The following is a 19,314-nucleotide window of genomic DNA, read 5'->3' on the forward strand; positions in this document are numbered from 1 at the left end:
CTAATTCAAGTCAGTACTAAATAAAAAATAACATTTTGTACAATTCCTCTTATTTTGGTAAAATAATTACCATTTTGCAGATTCTGCAAGGTGTATGTAAACTTTTGACTTCAACTGTATCTATCAGCTGTTTTTTAAGTGTACAAACAGCTTTGAAGCCAAAAAAGGGCAGTAAAGACAAGAGCAAAGATAGAAAAATTTAATTAAACAAACATTCAGCCAAAAGTCAAGTTCATGACTGAGCAGTTTTTGAACTAGCAAAAATAAATTTGACTCTTTCAGGCCATGTAAGTGAGTAAGTGTTAGAATGATAAAAGCAGTCTGCCGCACAATGGTTTCATTTATAGTGCAACTCAATATCTTTTATTTTACTGAGGCATTCTAAATCAAATGAAATCATGGCTTTATTTAACCCACTGGGAATATAATCATGTCTGGTGATTGCCAAGTGAAAAGTGAACAAGGGCGAAATTAGGCCTTCTCTTTAGCTTCAAGCTGTGTTTAATATTGTCTCCCCATTTTGGATATAGTTTCCTGAGGGTTTTGTAATTCTAATTTGTTGTCAAATTAGGATGTTTATTTGCATACAGTACTGCTGATACGGAGAATTTACTTGTACTTTAATAAATTATCTAAGAGTCACTTTTTTCTGTCATTCTGATGAAGATGAAGTTTAAAAAAAAAAGAACGTTTGATCAATTGGGCTGATATAACTGTCCACCGAAAGGACACTAGTCTCAGACAGACTAAAAAATAATATACATTACAGTTCAGAAGTTTTTTTCTTTCCTAAAGGAAATTAATAGGCTTATAAATGCTGTTCTATTGAACTTTATATTCATAAAAATGCAGTACCCTTTTCAACACACAATAATGTTTCTTAAGGACCAAATCAGCATATTAGAATGATTTCTGAAGGATCATTTGACACTGAAAACTGAAGTAATGGCTGAAAATACAGAGTAAGGGAGAGCAGTCAGTGTAGGATATTCTTTTTTTTTATTACACCTCGAAGAAACAAATATTTTAAGACATTTTTGTTTGTAAATACACAAGCAAAACCTTTATAGACAATCATTAGCGAACTTAAACCAGATAAAATCATTTTTATACATATATTTTACAATGGTCACTGTAGCATGTCACTGACTAACTAGGTGAAAGAGTATTGCTCTATGATGTATAGTACAGCTAATAATTACATTTGATGTAAAAGCAAAAATAAGTTATTTAAATATCAATTACATATACAGAATGTGCAACCTCAGTTAATCATTTCATATATGTAATTAAGACCCAGTTTTATATCATTTAAGTTGAAATAATTAACTGGTCATGGTTAGTTCTGTAATTAATTAACAAGTGATTATAACTTTTTTAAACAGATTTGATATTCAAACAGCCCACCTCAACCATCAACGTCTGACCTGAAAACAAACTTTTTTAAAAAACCGTAAATGTGTCGATTTGCAATCTAATTTTCTCCACTATGGAATTAAAAAACAACTTTCTTTAATAAAGTGCATTTTTACAGTAACATTTCATGAAATATATTTTCGATTTCACATAAAAAGCCTCATTGTTATCAAAGCACTCAACTGATAGCATTTTCAAGGCATCCATTTTCATACAAAGGAATCTATTGATTCTCTACTAATTAAAACGTCCAATAAAACCTTGAGCATTACGGCCTATAAATTGTGCTGCGTTAGATACAAAAGAATAAATGGCATGAGGGAGAAATACAATTCCAAAGCAAGCTTTTTTAAAAAAAGTGTCTTTCTGTAAATGGAAAACCTAAAGATTTGTAAAAGTTTTCACCTCAGCTGCTTAATAAAAAACAGCTTGAGAGTGAACGTGGGAGAAACTCGCTTCAGTGTGCTTGATTTTGACTGATGTAATGTTTTAAATCTGTGAGCTGTGATGACGTCAGCTTACGTAAATACTTCACGCTCAGTTTTAATTTAGAAGCGAGTCTGCCAGATGTTGTCTGTGGTGAGAAACGGACCAGAAAAGTTATGTCCGTAACACCTTATTCTCCCTAAAAAACACAAACGCATGACATTTGCATTGTGTTATGAATGACGAAAATAAATAACGCTTCACTGATCTTTCTTCCCAATTTCGAACACTTTTAACTCATGGGTAAAGCACCAGTATGTGCATATATGACTAGTGTTAAAACACTCCTCTAAGTTAGTCACTATCAGTTTTGATTTGATTTACTAGTATTTTAAGGCTAAGACTGTGTGCTTTCAAGAGCTCGAGGCTTTTTTGATTTACGATTCAAAATGTCTTCAACACCCCAGTCAAAGTGCAAGGCAATCTGGGACAAAATAAAAAACAAACACCTGTACACATTTCACTCCAGCAAGCATATTACAGCTGTGTGATGCATCCGTTGCATCGGAGATGAGTACGATAAAGAGGTACACGATATGCAGGAGTATAATTTTCAAGATAACAGGCAACATAAATTGATACAGCTGATACAGTAATACACTTTGATATGCCGCAACAAGTGATGCGTGGTGAATATTGTGTGTTTAGAAGACTGGGAAGATTAAATGTGCTGTGAATATACAATATTATAATACGCGGATTATAAGGAGTGATGCTAAAATGCAACCTTGAAGAAAGACACAAACGAAATGGTTTGTACAAACATAGTACATAGTTGCTAAAACCGTGACCAACTATTGGCCTGAAATCAAAATGTGCATTGCTCTGAATATCCCCATATGGCAACATCATGCTTTTGGGAATGACTCATCTTTTCATATACATACTGTATGCTTTGAGAAATAAAGTAATATTATATTAACAAAACCTGCATGAAATGACATTGCTTTGGCCAGGTGACATACTCTTGATACTTTTCCTTAACATTTTTTTTGTTTTTCTCTAAATAAATCTCACTTCCTGAAAAAGGGATTTTGAACAATCTTCAAATTCATACAAAAGCATAAATTCTCAGCAAAAAAAGTGTGCTTTCTTTCGACAGGCCAAAACTCGATGTTTCTAAGGAAACATCTGTTGATAGGCCCACAATAACAGTCCTTGGAAGCCAGATCAGTCATTTCTGAAAATACCAAGACACATAAGACAGAAAGGTGGGAGAAAACTCGGCAGCTGTTGTCCAGGACTGTCCCATCACCAGCAAAGTTTGATTCATTAAGTTCATAACAGCTCATGTTAGTATTATGACTGTCCTGAGCTGCTGGCTGTGACTAGTTGGGCTTCGCTGAGAAGAATACGTATGTGATGGTCCTCCTTCAAGCCCGCCTCCCTCGCTTTTGCCTCGTTTAAGAACGACACGTGATCCAACGTGTCAAACCCGGCAGCCAACAGAGGGGCAGAATACATGGGCATTCCAATCGACACGAGCCAATCAGAGACGGAGCTCACGTGAACAGGAGAAACTGGCTTCCGACACATGTCAGTCAAACCTCCTGAGGGAATCTGTGAAAACAAGGGCTAAATGTCAGTGCTAATGCTGGAAAGTAAATAAGAGAATTATGATCTAATTTGACTCACGCAAGTGCTAAATCAAATGGAATCTGCTGAAGTAACTCACAGCCATGCGGTGCTCCTTGCGGAGTTGTTTAACTCTGATCTGATCCAGACTGGACGCCACGTCCTTCACTGGCTGCTGAAAGTCCTCTGAGTATCTCTGTACTAAGAGCTGAGGAATCCCACACCGGCCGTGCTGAGAAACGCCGAGAAAAATGAAAGATTAGCCAGGAAAATAAGATCTAGTGAAGTTTAAGCGATTGGAAAACATCTCTAGCGACTTAACAAATTCAGTTATCAAAACATTTAAAATATGAGGAGAATTTTTTCTTGTTTTAAGCTAAGCTGTGATTAGCGCCTAGCTAATGTGAGCGGCGCAACATTCGTCTCAGACTGTGGACTCTGAAAAACAACAGAAATTATCAGATCATAAAGTTCATTTCATGTGGCTTTTTAATTGATTTTATGGTTGGTGGAGACCAAGCACACTTGGAAACGGAGGTTGACTCACAAACAAGCAAACTTTATGTGCCAATTACAGCATTACAAGGCGAGCGAGACTAAATTGTTTGTTTAATGTGAGATTCGGCGCTCTAATGCTAACATCGCCTTGTGTGGCGTAGCTAAGATCCAGTTTAATCATTTTCACCACGTCTTTGTTAGCACGCCAAATGGACATCTTCTCTAAAATAGGCCAATGTGGCTTCATGATATTGCAAACCAAGCAGTTTTTTGTTGTTGTTAGCTCAACAAGCGCAATATTCGTCCATCTTTGTGAAATAATCAACAGTCCAAGTTCAAAGCTCACACAAGCCGAGTAATGTTTTGATAGCGCCATTGTTTACACTCCTCAGGGAAATGAAACAATGAATAGCAGACAAGCTGCGAAAGAAGAAAGTATTTCATTTATATTACGCTCACATCAGATTTAACTTATAAACGTCTTGTTAACTGAGAGATTAATTCAAAATCTACTCAAAGAGATTCAAACTCTTGTGCCCAAGTCGGGGTACATCCGATACGTTGTTGGTCCAGGCATAATAGGATTGGCTGCCAATAAAAAGCACTAAAACTCCAGGCAGTCTGAAACCACAAACCGTTCCAGTGTTTTCATATTAAAGAGGGGACATTTTTCACCTCTTATTCACCTTTTTGTGTTGGATGATTTCGAAGAAGTGACTTGGAATCAGATTTGGTTTGTTGATAAACGTGGACATTACACACCGAGGACTCAAGAAGATATACCAGATATATTCCGCAATGAGTCCTCCAATCCTTTCCCATTGCTTTTGCTGCCATGATTGAAAGGACTTTTTAAGAATACAGGATATGTGATAGTTGTGTCTGTGCTAAGCCGTGCATTTTAGAAATTTTAAATAGCCAAGTTGATTAATTGGACAGAGACTGCAACAAAAACCTACTGTATAGCTACTATAGGAATGTCTTCTTATGTGGAATCTGATGAGTGGAAATTAGTGCTTGGATGAGCCCTGATTAAAATGTATGCTTCTTTCCATTTTTCTTGACACTTTCTAAAAAAACTTCCAGCAGTAAATGGAAGGAAAAATCCTCCTAGCCACGACTTTCCAGGGACAGTGGCACGGTTGAGTCAAGCCCCCTACTGTTAATCATTGTTTCTGTTTAGTCTGCTAACCTTTTTATAACTTCTACAGTGCCACCATTTTCCCCATATGACGACATTCATGCAAACTTGTGGTCCTATGAACATGAAGTCAATTAGGCTATACTGAAGAGATCACTGAAGAATTCTTTACTGTCCTGAAGATTTTAGCTCCAACCAAAAAAACAAAAAAACAAAGCAAACTAATCAAGAGGGGCTTTCGCATGGGATGAACCTTTTTTTGTTTCACATCACAGGAACTAGAATGAATGTAGATCTGGGAACTCCATTTGGGGCAACTAAATTAGCTCCTATTTTAGGTGCTTTCGCAGTTCTCTAGTTCTAAGAAGTCAGTTTTAACAACTAGCCAGAATTGGTTTTCCTGATTGCATTCGCACTGGCAGCGGGAACGCTGAAGCGGCCGACAGTGACATCAAAAAGCACGAACTTCCGCCAATAGTCCTAGGAACTATAAAAATGTTCGGTGCGAGAACAGTTCTATAAGAACTACCAGTGACGCAAGTATGCTCTGATTGGCCGAATGCATACAAAACACTGGTTACTCAACATTTTTTACAAAGCTGTGTAAAAATATTTACTCCACAAACATGGAAAACAGTGATAATGGCATTTAGCTACCTGTTGTCTGCAGCATTGTGTTCTTTTCTCAGGCTTGATATGTAACACTGCAAGCTGTAATTTAGTCAGATTTTAGGATTATTCGTTTATTCGCATAAATTGTGTGTTTAGATTCCATCTTCGTTATCGAAATCCGAAGCACACAACACAAAAACAGCTCTGAGTTCCTACTGCCAGTGCAAATGCAACCAGGAAAGCGGCCCGAGAAGGAAAAATGGTTCTCTAGTCTAGGAACCACCATGCTGGCTAGTTTTTAAAGCGCCTAAGGCCTTCAAAGTTACTAGAGAATTACAGGAACGTTTGCTTGATTAGACTTTGAGCTAAACTGCAGGGCAGTGGTTCCCTAGGGCCAGATTTGAGGAACCCTGCAATATGGTGACTTATTTGCAATTTTTTGTTTGCAGTCATGGCCTAATTGTTAGAGAGTCAGACTAGTGTCGGCACCGATAGCCTTGTGAGCAGCACGTCTACATACAGCACAATTGCGCTGCGGGCATCCCAAGTTCGAATCCCGGATCGAGGACCTTTCCCAATCCTGCCCCATTCTCTCTCTCCCATTTGGTTCCTGTCAGATATGATCTGTCCTATTGTAACAAAGGCCAAAAATAAATCTTAAAAATCTTAAAAAAAAACAAAAAAAAAAACGAGCGAGTCAGACTTGTAACCCAAAGTTTGTAGGTTTGAGTCTCGGTACCGATAGGGATTATAGGTGGGGGGGGGGGGATGACCAGCACTCTCTTCCACCTACTACTGCCTGAAAATTGTGGGAGGCAACAGCATTACTACTAGATTCATCTGATATGAAATCATGACTTACTTTATCAGAGTACGGCTCTTCGGTGAGGTCAATGCCTTCCGAGCGCATCCTGTCCTCCAGCAGAGTCTCCAGGTCAGTCATTTTAGCATGGGAGATCTTCCTGCTGAGGGCAACTTTAGCTCCATGGATCTGAGGACATGCTGATTCAGGTAGGTCAGACAGCCAGGGTGGACTCAGAGCTGCTGGAGATTCTCCTGGTGATAATGAGGTTGACGGGGAACTCTCAGAAGGAGTGGTTGGGGTATATATGGGTTTTGGGGGTAGGGTTGGCGTATTTGGCACTGAGCCGGACAGCACTAGCGGAGGGTGGCGCAAACCATTCGGCAGACGTTCTTTGGACTTTTTAGCAGGCACAGGAGGTGGGACAGGTGGCTTTTTAGGGTGAGTCCGTGGAGCGGGGCTAGTTGGGGCAGAAACTGGTTGGCGGTTTGAGTTCTGAGCAGCAGGCAATGGAGCAACCGGGCTGAGGGGAAGCTGTGTGGGAACCGTAGGTCTCTGCAGCGAGCTTGTCTCTCTTCCAGCCTTATCGCTGCTCTGGTCCAGGTTTGATTCTATAGGATCAAACTTCACTTCCTTGTTGTTGCTTTCCGGCCTGCCTTTCTCCTCACTGCCACTCTGGTCCTTCCTCTGATCGAAGGCCTGCTCCCAGTGTATATCCCCCAGAGAATGTGAGCGCTTCCAAGACTCAGGAGTTTCCTGGGGGCCATCCAACTCCTCACAGCTTCGGCTGACCGGAATGCGTGAGGTCTGTCCTGCTTTGGAGCCCTTCTTGAGGCCGAGGCTTCGCAGACTGAAGCCCTTTATGGGCCGGGGCAGAAAGGTCTTCGGGAACTTGCGTTCCTTCTTGGCCTGCTGCTGAAGAGCTTCAGTGGAGTGAGTCATGGGAAGAGTGGGATAGTCTGGAGACTTTACTCCCCCACAATCAAACCCAGATGAACCACGGCTGTGGCGCGACGCCTTGCGGCTTTTACCTGAAACAGAGAGTCGTGCTTTCACATAAATTCATTAATCACATAAAATTCTTTCCTGATAGGCTTCAGATGGTACCTTCTGGTTTGTTTTTTCGTTCCTAAGAATAACCCTGATGTTTTCACAGCTCTTCTACTTTATTATTGATATGTGCATGCATGATTGCACTATTAGTCGTGTGGTTCATGCATTATTGTGCAAGTGGAAGAGATGCAGTATTATATGTGAAATAAGAAACAACAGCTTGTCACTAGGACAGTATCCTTAAAATCTTATCTACTCCTAAAGGGTGGATATTTCTACCTTAAGGGTACATACAGCAGCATCAGTATCAGTATCATCTATGTAGTGAAATGCACCCTTCGGGGGTACAAAAGGAACAAAAGTGTGTCTTTGAGGCTACTACTCCAATGCCAAGCTAAAGCTACCTTTTTGCACAAAATTGTTTTCCAGATTATTTAGCTTATTGTTTTAGCTATATCAGCCTGAGTTAGTGTTGGTTAAACTGACTTGACATGTTTTACCAAAACTGTTTAACTTGCTTATGTCTTGCTTATGTCTCAGTCCACAAAAGAAAGTCTGTGAGACCGATCTGGAACAACATGAAGGTAAGTAAATGTAATTTTCATTTTCTGTGAACTATCTTTTTAACATGCAAAACTATCTGTAACATAAGTAAAGGTTTAAAAAAGTACAAATGTTACTGAACAGGTTAGTGGTTACATTGTTTAGCAGGTACCCAGAGGTATAGTTATTCAATATATATTGTGTTAAATTTTAAGGGATTACTTAAGGGTTAGTTTCAAGTTAAAGGTTGGGTGAGTGTTAAGTGTAAGTGTTAAGACATTAAGCGAAGAAAAGCCACAAGTCCAGATCATATTTATTTAGAAAGCATCATTTTCTGCCAATTTTTCACATCCAATATACTTAATATGCTGAGTATAGAGTTAGTGACATTCAAACTATTTAAGAATCACAGAGCCACACTACTTATATTAAAAAACAAGTAAATAAATAAGTGCAGTAACTTTAGGATAAATAAATGAAGGTCATAAATGATAATGACATGGTTGAGAAATGATGCAAGAATCTGGAAATGAAAGAAAGGCGCATTCAAGGATGCATTTAAAGTATTTTTCCTGGGCCATCAGATATACTTTAACAGAATCAATGACTCTAATGGTGACAAAGTAGTGCATGCTATAAAATATTGAATATACTAAGCTCTGTACTGTTGTTCTCACAAGAAATGAATGGAAAGTAAAGAGCAAATAATAAAATATTGATAAAATAATATCAAGAGATGAAAACAGATGAAAAAAAGCAAGCAGACCAGAATGCTAGAGATCACAGAATGGATTTATTTTCCACTTTGGCAGATTGCACATATTTCTGATCCGTCCTAAACAATCATACTTCACACACACACACACACACACACACACACACACACACACACACACACAGAGTCATACACTGACATACACAACAGGAGGAGGGATCAGTCAGTGTTATAAGATGCCAGTAGGAGGTTAAGAAGACAACAGAAAAGAGAAAACCTTAAACACTGAATTTCTTTGGAAACACAAACTGAGATGCTTTCTCTTAGATAAAATCTTTTAAAAACAGTAGATTAGCTCCTACTTTTACACAATCTACGTAAAATATCACTTTCCAAATGTATGCGATTCATCCACTACGTTCTGCATTTATAAAGTCTTTTTTCTTTTTTAGGCACATAAGAACTTGTGCAATATGACCACAACAAACACCACACACAAATATGGAGTGATATTTCTTGAAATGGCAAACTGAGTCTGAAATGGTGGTTTTGCCACAGAAAACATTCTCAAAACCGTCCTGTTTAAGTCCTGCTGTGAGCACAAGCCTTGTATTTGTTTCTGTGAGTTTGTCTGTCTCTCTTTAGATTTGTCTGAGGCAGTGGATGTTTTCTGATCAGTTAGCAATGGCGAGAGATTTTTTATTTCTAACAGAATGAAAGAAAGCAGAAGTCTGGATAAGAGAGTTAAAATAAAGGAATGGTGATAGAGCGCCTCTAGAAGCAGAGAAGCAGACAGAGAACAGGGCACAGCGGATGTGACAGACAGACAGGCTTGGGTTAAATCCAGATGTGATGACAGGTTCTCATTGGCTGTTAGGACACTGAGTCATGGCAGAGAGAAAGACGCGTGGCCCAGAGGTGAGAGGATGGTGTCATGGCGTTGCTACACTAGGCTGGACATGGTGATGCGGTTGGTATGGAGATGCTAGACAAGCGCCTGGTTACCATTCTCTAGGTTTTCATTGCTTTCGTAGCAACCAGAGTCTCGTGGGGAGTCGGCCATGAGGCCACGCCCCTCGCAGAGTAGTTTCTCCTGAGAGCCAGAGAGGGCGCTGCGCTCCGGATCACTGCTACCTAGAACATACATATACACAGAATCAGGAAATGTTCACATGAGCAATATCACACGAGTAGCAGTGCAAAATAGCTATATATCGGGAAGTGATATTGTGTTTATACAACAGTTCGACACCATTAAGTGTGTAAATACATAACAACAACGAGTGTCTTTAAAACAACAGTTTAACAACTGAGCCTAAGCCTCCATTGCTAATTTGAAAACATCAATAATAGAACTAATAATGAAAAAACATCAAGTTGCTTCATTGAAAGCTAATTGTATTATGAGAGAGAGATGGACTGAGCGAGTGTAATTACCTGCATCTGATATTGCATTCATTCTTCAGCTCAATCACATATTCACAATAAAACATTAGTTTGAATGTCCGCTGAGGAAATCTCATATCTCTAGTATCTTTGTCATACTATCCTTTCATCTGTTAAGGGTACATTCTCGCCTAAAACTGCATTCTGACACAAAAACACCATAATTTATAAAATAATTGTGGATTTGGGCATCTGTCATTGACACTCGCAACTTTGTATAAACTTAAATATTATTTTAGAAACAAATGATAACTATACAAAGACAGTGGGGGAGGTCCTGAGTAATCTGAATAACTGTCACTTCTTATGGATGCTAATGTTGGTAAATGCTATGTCCATGTATTATTGACATTTATAAACACTGCTTTCTGGTCGTCGAAACGGATTGGCTGATAAGAATGCAATATTAGAGTGATATCAGAACTTCAACAGCCATTTCACAGTTTGTAATCGTATCACTCCGTTTGCGGTACTTCTTTTAGCGAGTGTCATGGCAGATGCCCAAGTCCAGTACCATTTTATAAATATTACTGTTTTTGAGTCATGGAATGACTTCTAAGAGGTTTTCAGGTGAGAATGTATTATTATTAGGGATGGAACAATACATCGATTCATGGATAGATTCTGAGATCTTCCGAAAGCATAGCCATTCTCTTTTTGAATCGATTCTGAGCTTAGATTTTAACAGCAGATGGCGCTCTAATCTAGTTTTTATCCGCACACTGAAATGCTCATGAAGAAGAGTGCTGAAGAGAACTTGTGTGTTCGTTTCGATATGTAATTTCACCTGGGTTCAGAATGCTTTTATGACGCAAGATTATTGTGTAAACAGTCCACTGTGAACACCCTTGTAATTTGCTTCAACCTTTTCAAATTGTATAAATGATTATTTTAGGTTCGAGTGCGTGTAAGGATTTTGAAACAAGCAGAGCACGGCTGTTTCTAAAGCGTCGTGTTTGTGATGGTGATTTTAGTTACACTTCTGCCATTAGATGGTGACAAGAGACAAGAGAGTTTTTAGCTTGGCGCAGCGAACAAATACACTGAGCAGCAAAATCACCCTTAACAGATCAAAGGATATTAATGTTACGACAAAGATATCGCTTTCCTCAGCAGACATTCAAACTAATGTTTATTGTGAATACGACAAGCTTTCAATGAAGCAACTCAACGTTCCTTTGTTACCAGTTCTAAAGTAACATTTTCGAATTAGTAACAGAGGCTTGGGCTCAGCTGTTAAACTGTCAACTTTAGATTTGAATACGTGGTGGAAGGAAGTACTTATGCACTAAAGAGGGCTTTAAAGACATTTAGTTTTTTGTATTTTATGTATTTACACACTTGTGCCGTCAAACTGTTGTATAAACGCAACATCACACTCGTAGATGTGAGATATGGCTTTATATCAGCACGCTGTGATTACCTACACAGCCATATCTCACATCTATGAGTGTGGTATTAATTATTTGCTGTTTAGAACATTTAGTGTTTGTGTGTACTTACTGTCATAATCCTGCAGTAGTTCTACAGCGGTCATCAGTACGGCACGGTGTTGGGGGTCTTTGATGTTGAGCTCATCCAGATCTTCTTCCTCTAGAAGCTTAAACGTATCCAGGTCTTCATACCCATTAAACAGGAACGTGGGCATGTGCTCCTAAAATACACACACGTACATTCACAGATTACACACCCTAGAGAAGAAACACTATGTAGGACCCTTATAGCTAAAAATACCCCACTCCACCCTGGAAGTTTCTTTAGGGTGGCATTTATGTGTGGGAATGTTTCCAGACTTCAAAACTCTTTTGTGACGGCCAGCTATGATTATAGTGCATTAACACACTAAAACAATACAATGAGGCTTAAAATGCATCGTCTGCGTCTATTGTGTGTAGCCGTAAGGGGTGTAATGTAATGTTATTTAGAGATGTAATAATGCAGGAGCTTGTGGGAGGTCTGTAGGGTGTGTATGTCTCTGTCTTTAAATAAAAAAACTTAACTGGCATGGGGAAATGACCTCATCCCACATTCTCATAGTTAATGCGGCTTTAACAAGAGCTGACCATCTTTTCACACTAGCATACACTTTTTCATTTTCTCCTCTCTCCACACCCTGTTTTTACATTCTGTCAGTAAAGATTAAAGATGAGCCGCACATTCAGATTTATGTTTGATGATTATAGATACACCGATCAAATTTTAAAGCATGTACATAATCTCAAAAATGGCTGTGTGTGGTCTATGTCTGACCTTCAGGTTGATTCTCTCCAAAAGCTCCTCGACTGAGCTGGGTTTGGGCGGCCTGCCCTTTCTCCTTCTCCGAACCGCTCGTTTAGGCTTCTCCTCTTCTTCAGCCAGCACATCCACGTAGATGAACTTAAACGTGCCCACTTTGTTATTAAGCAGACCCATCCATGTGCCCATGGGCGGCTTACTGATGATATCAATCACATCTCCTCTCTTGAAGGAGAAAAAAAATTTAGTCAGATCCAAAGAAAAATAATTTAAAAACACCCAGAAACTAATCTAAAACATGTTTTCAAATCTGTGAAATTAATTAAAAATAGCCATGTGAGTTTTAATGTCTCATATCTTTCTTCTCACCTAATTTAAACTCAAATTAATATTTATTTATTTGCTAAGTAGCCATGTAATATGTTGGACTATTTCATATTTAATCACAGTGTGTTCAAAGATCTAAAATTTAATTTAAAATATAGCTAGTATTAAAGACAAAATCATTTTTTAATGAACTGGATTAATTTCCGGTATCTTTCCAGTACCTTGAGCTTGAGTGAGTCTGTATCATATGGACTCGGTGTGAAGTCAGTGTGAACTCTTGCTCTGCCGCAGAAAGGACCTCTGTACGGAGGCTCTTCATCGTCACCATCCTCGCTTCTCACACTCTCTCTGTTGCTGGCTGATGAATCCGTGGTGCTCACAGTCTGTCCACCTGTGAGAAGATCAACACCATCATTACAAGAGGACTGGTTTCTTTCACCAGGCAAAAATCATTAGTCAGACTGACGTGAGAAATCAAAATTGCCTTGACTTATATAAGACATACAAGGCATATAAGAGATCTTTGTACCATTAAAACATCCAGCACATTTCATAACTTAAAACCTCCTCCTCATTATAAACAAAGCATTTATTTAATCAAGCTTCAAAAACGGGTGTCAGGGTGATGTCACCCGGTCATTTGCATAAACGATGCCTCCAGAGCAAGGCATCGGCGAATAGTCATCTTCTCACCACAGGCCCCACCCATCAGCATTCAGTAGCTTAACAGCTTGTTACTTGGTCATGCTGTGGTGTCACGTCAAAAACAAATAGAAATTACAGTCACTGGCACTATCTTGTCTACACTGGATACAGTATACAGATGCGCATTTACTTTCTAACACAGTTCAAGCGCTCAAGTTTATCATCAATAGGACAAATGGATCGAAAGAACGTTTGCTTTGATGCAATTGGTTTAAACCGCTCGTTCGCGTCTTTGTACCGATATCAGAAGGATCCCAGCACAAGGAACAAGTGGATAGTTTATTTTTAACGGCATGCCGAATCTAGAGGATTGTTCGGACTTCGGGTCATGTTGTTTTGTAATTCAGAAAGAAACATTTGTTAAAAGATGAAACAGTACTAGATCTGACTGCAGCTGCATCACAAACGGTAAGTAAATGATTTCATGATTCTTTGTCTGAAAATGACTGGTTTTTTTTATCATTTTGTCAAAACACTCAAATGCAATAGCGAGGAGGCAGTGATACTGCTTCCTACGCAATGACGTTAGCCAATCATAACAGTGGCCGATTACAGAGAAGCTTTAAAGGACACGCCCCTTAAAGACAAGTTGTTTCAGAAAAAGGGGTCAGAATGAGGGTTGAAAATAATCATTTTTTCCACATATTTATGTTTTTTTTTTTGTGCAAAAACCTTATTTGCGTTATAAGTAAACCTCAAGGAACATAAAATATTTTAAAAATCTATGTCATGACCCCTTTAAGCCACCATTCATGTCCGTAGCAATAACATTCAATGTTTCAATGACACCGAAGTAGCAACAGACCTTTTCTTCCATATTGTGACATATATGTGACCCTGAACCACAAAATCAGTCTTAAGTAGCATGGGCCTATTTGTAGCAAAAGACATAATTACACTGTATAGGTCAAAATTATTTATTTTTCTTTTATGCCAAAAATCATTAGGATATTAAGTAAAGATTATGTTCCATGAAGATATTTTGTGTCTTCCTACTGTAAATACATCAAAACCTTATTTCTGATTTCTGAAGAACTTCGTTTAGACAACTTTAAAGGCGATTTTCTCAAAATTTTTATTTTGTTGCACCCTCAGACTCCAGATTTTCAAATAATTGTATCTGGGCCAAATACTGTCACATCCTAACAACCACACATCAACTGAAAGCTTAGTTATTCAGCTTTTGGATGATGCATAATTCTCAGTTTAAAAAAAAAAAAAAAAAAAAAAAAAGACCATTACGATTGGTTTTGTGGTCCAGGGTCACATATAACAAAGTGAAATGGTGTAATGGAAAAGAAAAGAGAGTAGTCTATAGTTTCCACTGGACATATACATTGTTCACAATAAGATCAATAACATGCATATAATGTGAATTTCCATTACTTGCAAAACCAAAGCAAAACAAGCACACAAACACTTACTCATGGAGCTCTGCCCACTGAGGGAGCTGCGCAGACTCTCTACAGACCCTCCTGCCTTCAGTTTGGGCTTCTCTAGAGAGTCTGTGTCTGGCTGAGGAGACTGAGGACAACTGGGCGTTCCATCTGGACTGGACTACACAGGAGAAAAAAAAAAAAAGAGAGAGAATTGAAAGTGTATTCATTATAATTATATTATATTGTATTATAAAACCCACAAAAGGGACATACTGCTGTGAGATTCATCCTCTAGTGTAGCAGAGTAATTGCAATAAGCTGCCACTAGGTGGCACTCCAACATAATATATGATTACAGGGAGCGTGGCTTGGCATAAAATTCTCTTTGCACAGATGAGGTCAACACTGACTAACACACATACATAATCAGGGATCTACATTAAACATGCTAGAAGAAATATACATGGAATGTATATACATATACATGGAAACTTGTCTTGAGTAACTAAAACCATGTGAATGGTTTACAGAGGCAGCATTTTAATACAAACACATTTGAATACAGGCAGTAAGTGTGTATTCAACACTGCCAGGGAATATGGGTGTGTTTAATTGGACTGAGCTTGTATCCAAGCTCTAGGCTACATAAAGAGATGTTTGACCCTAGTTCGAAACACAGAAAGTGGGGCACACATGTGCTACTTCCCTCTGGAGTAAAGGCAGGGTCTCACCTCTGAACAAGCCTGCTATATAGCACATAACTCAGCATGGTCAAAGCAAGCACATGGGCATCTGCGTGTGTGTACCTGTTCAGAAAGAGACCCGGCGTATTTCTTGGACATGCGTTTCCTCATAGTCTCTTTGACAGACTTGACTTTCTTCCCTAGAGAGATACGGGACGTGGTGGGAGATTTCACAGCATCCCTGTACAAAGCCTCCTGCTCCTTTTGCCAGAAGAGAGAGAGAGAGAGAGAGAGAGAGAGAGCAAGAGAGCGATTAAGCACACTGAAAGCCAGCTGATCAACACAATTGGATCACAAACACTGCAGCTGCATATGAGAGCTGAAATCAAAAGGAAGCGAAAGAAAGAGCACAAGTGTACTCACACTAGGCTCGGCCGTGTTGACCACATGGAGGGAACGATTAGACAGGTCAAATCCTCCAAAGCTACACGTTCTCTGTGGAAAAAAGACATAATTGCTGTGAATTGACAAGCAAATGAATATATTTAGAGAGAGTCATTTAAAACGATTCACAAAGAGTCTTAATGATTCATGCGGCTCTTTATAATGGAAACCACACTTTTGCCAAAAGAAAACAGCTCATGGTATGACCTGATTTCCTATTTAACTCAAAATAAAAATCTTTTAGTAGTTGTTTAGCATTATGTAAATAAACCAGTGCTTTCTTAGAAAACCTTGATGAATGAACTGAAAATTGGTAAAATTGTAAAACTGATAAAATAAAAAAACAAATGTAAACTGAGTTAAGGCAACATCATAGTTCGCTCAAATACAAGTGATGCATTAAATTTAAATGAACCGGCTTTTCATTTCATAACATTTCGTTGAAAAAGTTCTACAAAAGCACCATATATCCTGTTCAAAATAAACAGATATAGATCAAATGTTGTAGTATGAGAAGCTGTTGCACGTTCCATGGAATAACATCATGCACTTCAAAAGAAAACTCAATCTCAATAAAAGAGTAGCACATTCAAAAACAAAAATTCACTGGCATTTCCAACCCAAAATGTATGAAGAGTTCACTGATGAAGATCACAGTCATGTTCACATTCACTATGAATGACGACGAGGATCCGCAGACGACAGACTCTACAAAGCTGCAGAAGGAACTCTATATTATTTATTTTCTTCGTCTACACTCTCCACCGTCTCTCAAGGACTGAGAGTTTCAATTATGCTCTGACACACATGGCTGACTACAAGAGAATAGGTCAAAAAATGAAAGGAGAGAAGCTCAGAATGGGGAGAGATAAGACTTGAGGTATTATCACATTCTATTTCTCTTCTACACCTTTCTTAAATTATGAAATTTTGACTCCATGCTGCAGTAACACTCACGACTGACGGCTAACTGACAGTCTAAGAGATTTCTAGTGTTAACAGTCACTCCACAGATGGGTAAAGATTTTAGAAAAAATCATTTTATGACAGCACAGTTAATATTTCTACGACAACGTTTTAGTGCCACGTTAAAAAATCTAAGATTATGAAATTAAAGTCAAAATATTATGAGTAAAAAAAGTCAAAATATTTCAACAAAGTCAAAATTATGAGAATAAAGTCAAAATATGTTGAGAATAATATAAAAATTATGAGAATAAAGTCTAAATATTTAGAGAATAAAGTAGAAATTACTACAATAAAATCAACATATTTTGAGAATTGTCAAAATATTCTGACAAGGTCAAAATTATGAGAATAAAGTCAAAATATTTTAAGAATTAAGTCAAAATATTTCAACAATAAAGTCAAAATTATGAGAATAAAAGTCAATATTTTGAGAATAAAATCAAAATTATGAGAATAAAGTCAAAATATTTTGAGAATAGTGTCAAAAGTACTACAATAAAATAAAAATAATTTGAGAATAACTCAATTACTAGAATAAAGTCAAAATGTTCTGAGAATTAAGTCAAAATATTTCAACAAAGTCAAAATAATGAGAATAAAGTCAACATGTTTTGAGAATAAAGTCGAAATTACTGGAATAAAGCCAAAATATTTTGAGAATAAAGACAAAATGACTAGAATAAAGTCAAAATATTTCAACAATAAAGTTAAAATTATGAGTAAAAAGTCAAAATATTTTGAGAATAAAGTCAAAATTATGAGTTCATTTACAGCAATTACAAGAAAAAAAGTTATAATATTTTGAGAGTATGTAATCTTAGATTTTTTTTTTTTTAACACAGCACTAAAACGCCGTGATATATTTCAGTATCAGACTCTGTCTTAAAATAGAACTCAAGCTGTTTGTCTCTAAACTGCACCCTTCAGCAATTCTCTTCTGCAGCTTTGCAGCAGCCTGTTCCTCCAGTGCAGCAGGGGGCACTGTAGATCTGCTCTTCCGGCACACTCACAGACTTCTGCTGGATGCGTAAGAGTACGCGCTTGGTGCAGCGATCCATGCTGGATGCCCACTTCCTGTTTGCATCCCTTTCGTCTTCCAGGAGCCAACGCCTGTCTGCTTTGCTCAGCGTGACGGGCCTAACCAGCCCGGTCCAGTTCAAGTGGCCGTACAGGCTGCGTTCCACCACGTATGTGATGTTGAGCTCACTAACCGCCGTCCTTCCCTTCAGACGCCTCGGTGGAAAGAGCCAGCTGCCCACTACTCCGCCCCCACAGCTCTTCCCCTTCTCCCTGGCCAATGGAAGCTCACGAGTGGGAGGGGAAGCGGGCAAGGTGGAAGCGGGAGCGATGGTTTTCTGCGCATTGCAGGAGCGCTGGTAGAGCAGGTGCTTGGTGGAATACGCGTAGTTTGGATCAGGCTTATTGCGCTGCCACATGGAGACGGGTGGCCGTTTGGTGTTGTTAATGTCATCTAAAGACACCAGAAGGGGGTGCGGCTTTGGCCGTGGCCTAGTGAGGCCATAAAAAGCGTAGACGCTGTCTGTACTTACCCCGTGAGATAGAGATGACAAGGCCTTCCGCATCTCTCCGTCTGTAGCTGAGCGGGAGACTTTAGCATTGTCGTCTCCCAAACCCTCCAATTCGGAGAAAGAGGAGCCACTACCCCCTACTACACCCAGTCCGGATCCAGCACTGGTCTTCCGCGGTGGGCGGATCAGGCCGTGGGGATGTGTGCCGGGGGTCTTCACTAACTTGTGAGCAGGTTTCCAGGCGTCAAGGCTACTGGTGGAAGGCGAGGTGGTCAAGCTGTCCGTGTCCCCGTCTAGAGAGAGCTGCTCTTGGGCAAGAGAGGACAAAGAGGAGTCTGTGCACTGGGCCGGCTTCTTGTGAATTTCAGCATACAGTGCGTTTATGTCATCACATAAGGGAGCTCCATCCAGACTGAGCGAATCTGCAGAAAAGGGAAGTTTAAAACAAAATTGGAAATATTTTTATCTATCTATTCCAAGCAATACTGTTTTATGAGTTATTTAATAGCAGTAGAATAAAGTATGGTTAATCATTTATATTTAAAATAAAAAATGTTAAATTAGAGATGCAGAATATAAAAATTCGGGCCAACACTAATAAGCTGATAACTATTTTCACAGCTGATAAGTGAAAAATAGCAGGGCAATTTTTCCAATTTTATTGATTAATTCAAATTTAATGTTTTGCAACGATTTTATTTTTTAGAAATCGAGGAAATGCAATTTTGAATAGAAAGATTACCAAACAGAATTAGA

The 19,314-nt window shown here is 38.7% G+C and overlaps 1 protein-coding gene across 7 annotated transcripts in view; it reads right to left on the reverse strand.

The window, feature by feature from the left end:
- Positions 1–1,495: 1,495 nt before the first annotated feature.
- The window catches only part of sash1a (SAM and SH3 domain containing 1a), a 242,880-nt gene continuing 225,061 nt past the window's right edge, over positions 1,496–19,314 (reverse strand). For 6 of the 7 annotated variants that reach the window (XM_051138022.1, XM_051138020.1, XM_051138026.1 and 3 more), the window contains 11 exons: positions 18,580–18,980; positions 16,040–16,111; positions 15,740–15,877; positions 14,979–15,111; positions 13,071–13,240; positions 12,538–12,747; positions 11,791–11,941; positions 9,847–9,975; positions 6,591–7,561; positions 3,578–3,709; positions 1,496–3,462 (listed from right to left, as the gene is read on the reverse strand). In XM_051138022.1, the coding sequence (XP_050993979.1) occupies positions 3,202–3,462; positions 3,578–3,709; positions 6,591–7,561; positions 9,847–9,975; positions 11,791–11,941; positions 12,538–12,747; positions 13,071–13,240; positions 14,979–15,111; positions 15,740–15,877; positions 16,040–16,111; positions 18,580–18,980 (2,768 nt within the window). In that variant the 3' untranslated portion in view covers positions 1,496–3,201. The remainder of the gene's footprint in view (positions 3,463–3,577; positions 3,710–6,590; positions 7,562–9,846; positions 9,976–11,790; positions 11,942–12,537; positions 12,748–13,070; positions 13,241–14,978; positions 15,112–15,739; positions 15,878–16,039; positions 16,112–18,579; positions 18,981–19,314) is intronic. The other variant, XM_051138021.1, reaches the window with a different exon arrangement.

This window comes from Labeo rohita, chromosome 20 (assembly GCF_022985175.1).
Source record: "Labeo rohita strain BAU-BD-2019 chromosome 20, IGBB_LRoh.1.0, whole genome shotgun sequence".
NCBI lineage: Eukaryota > Metazoa > Chordata > Actinopteri > Cypriniformes > Cyprinidae > Labeo > Labeo rohita.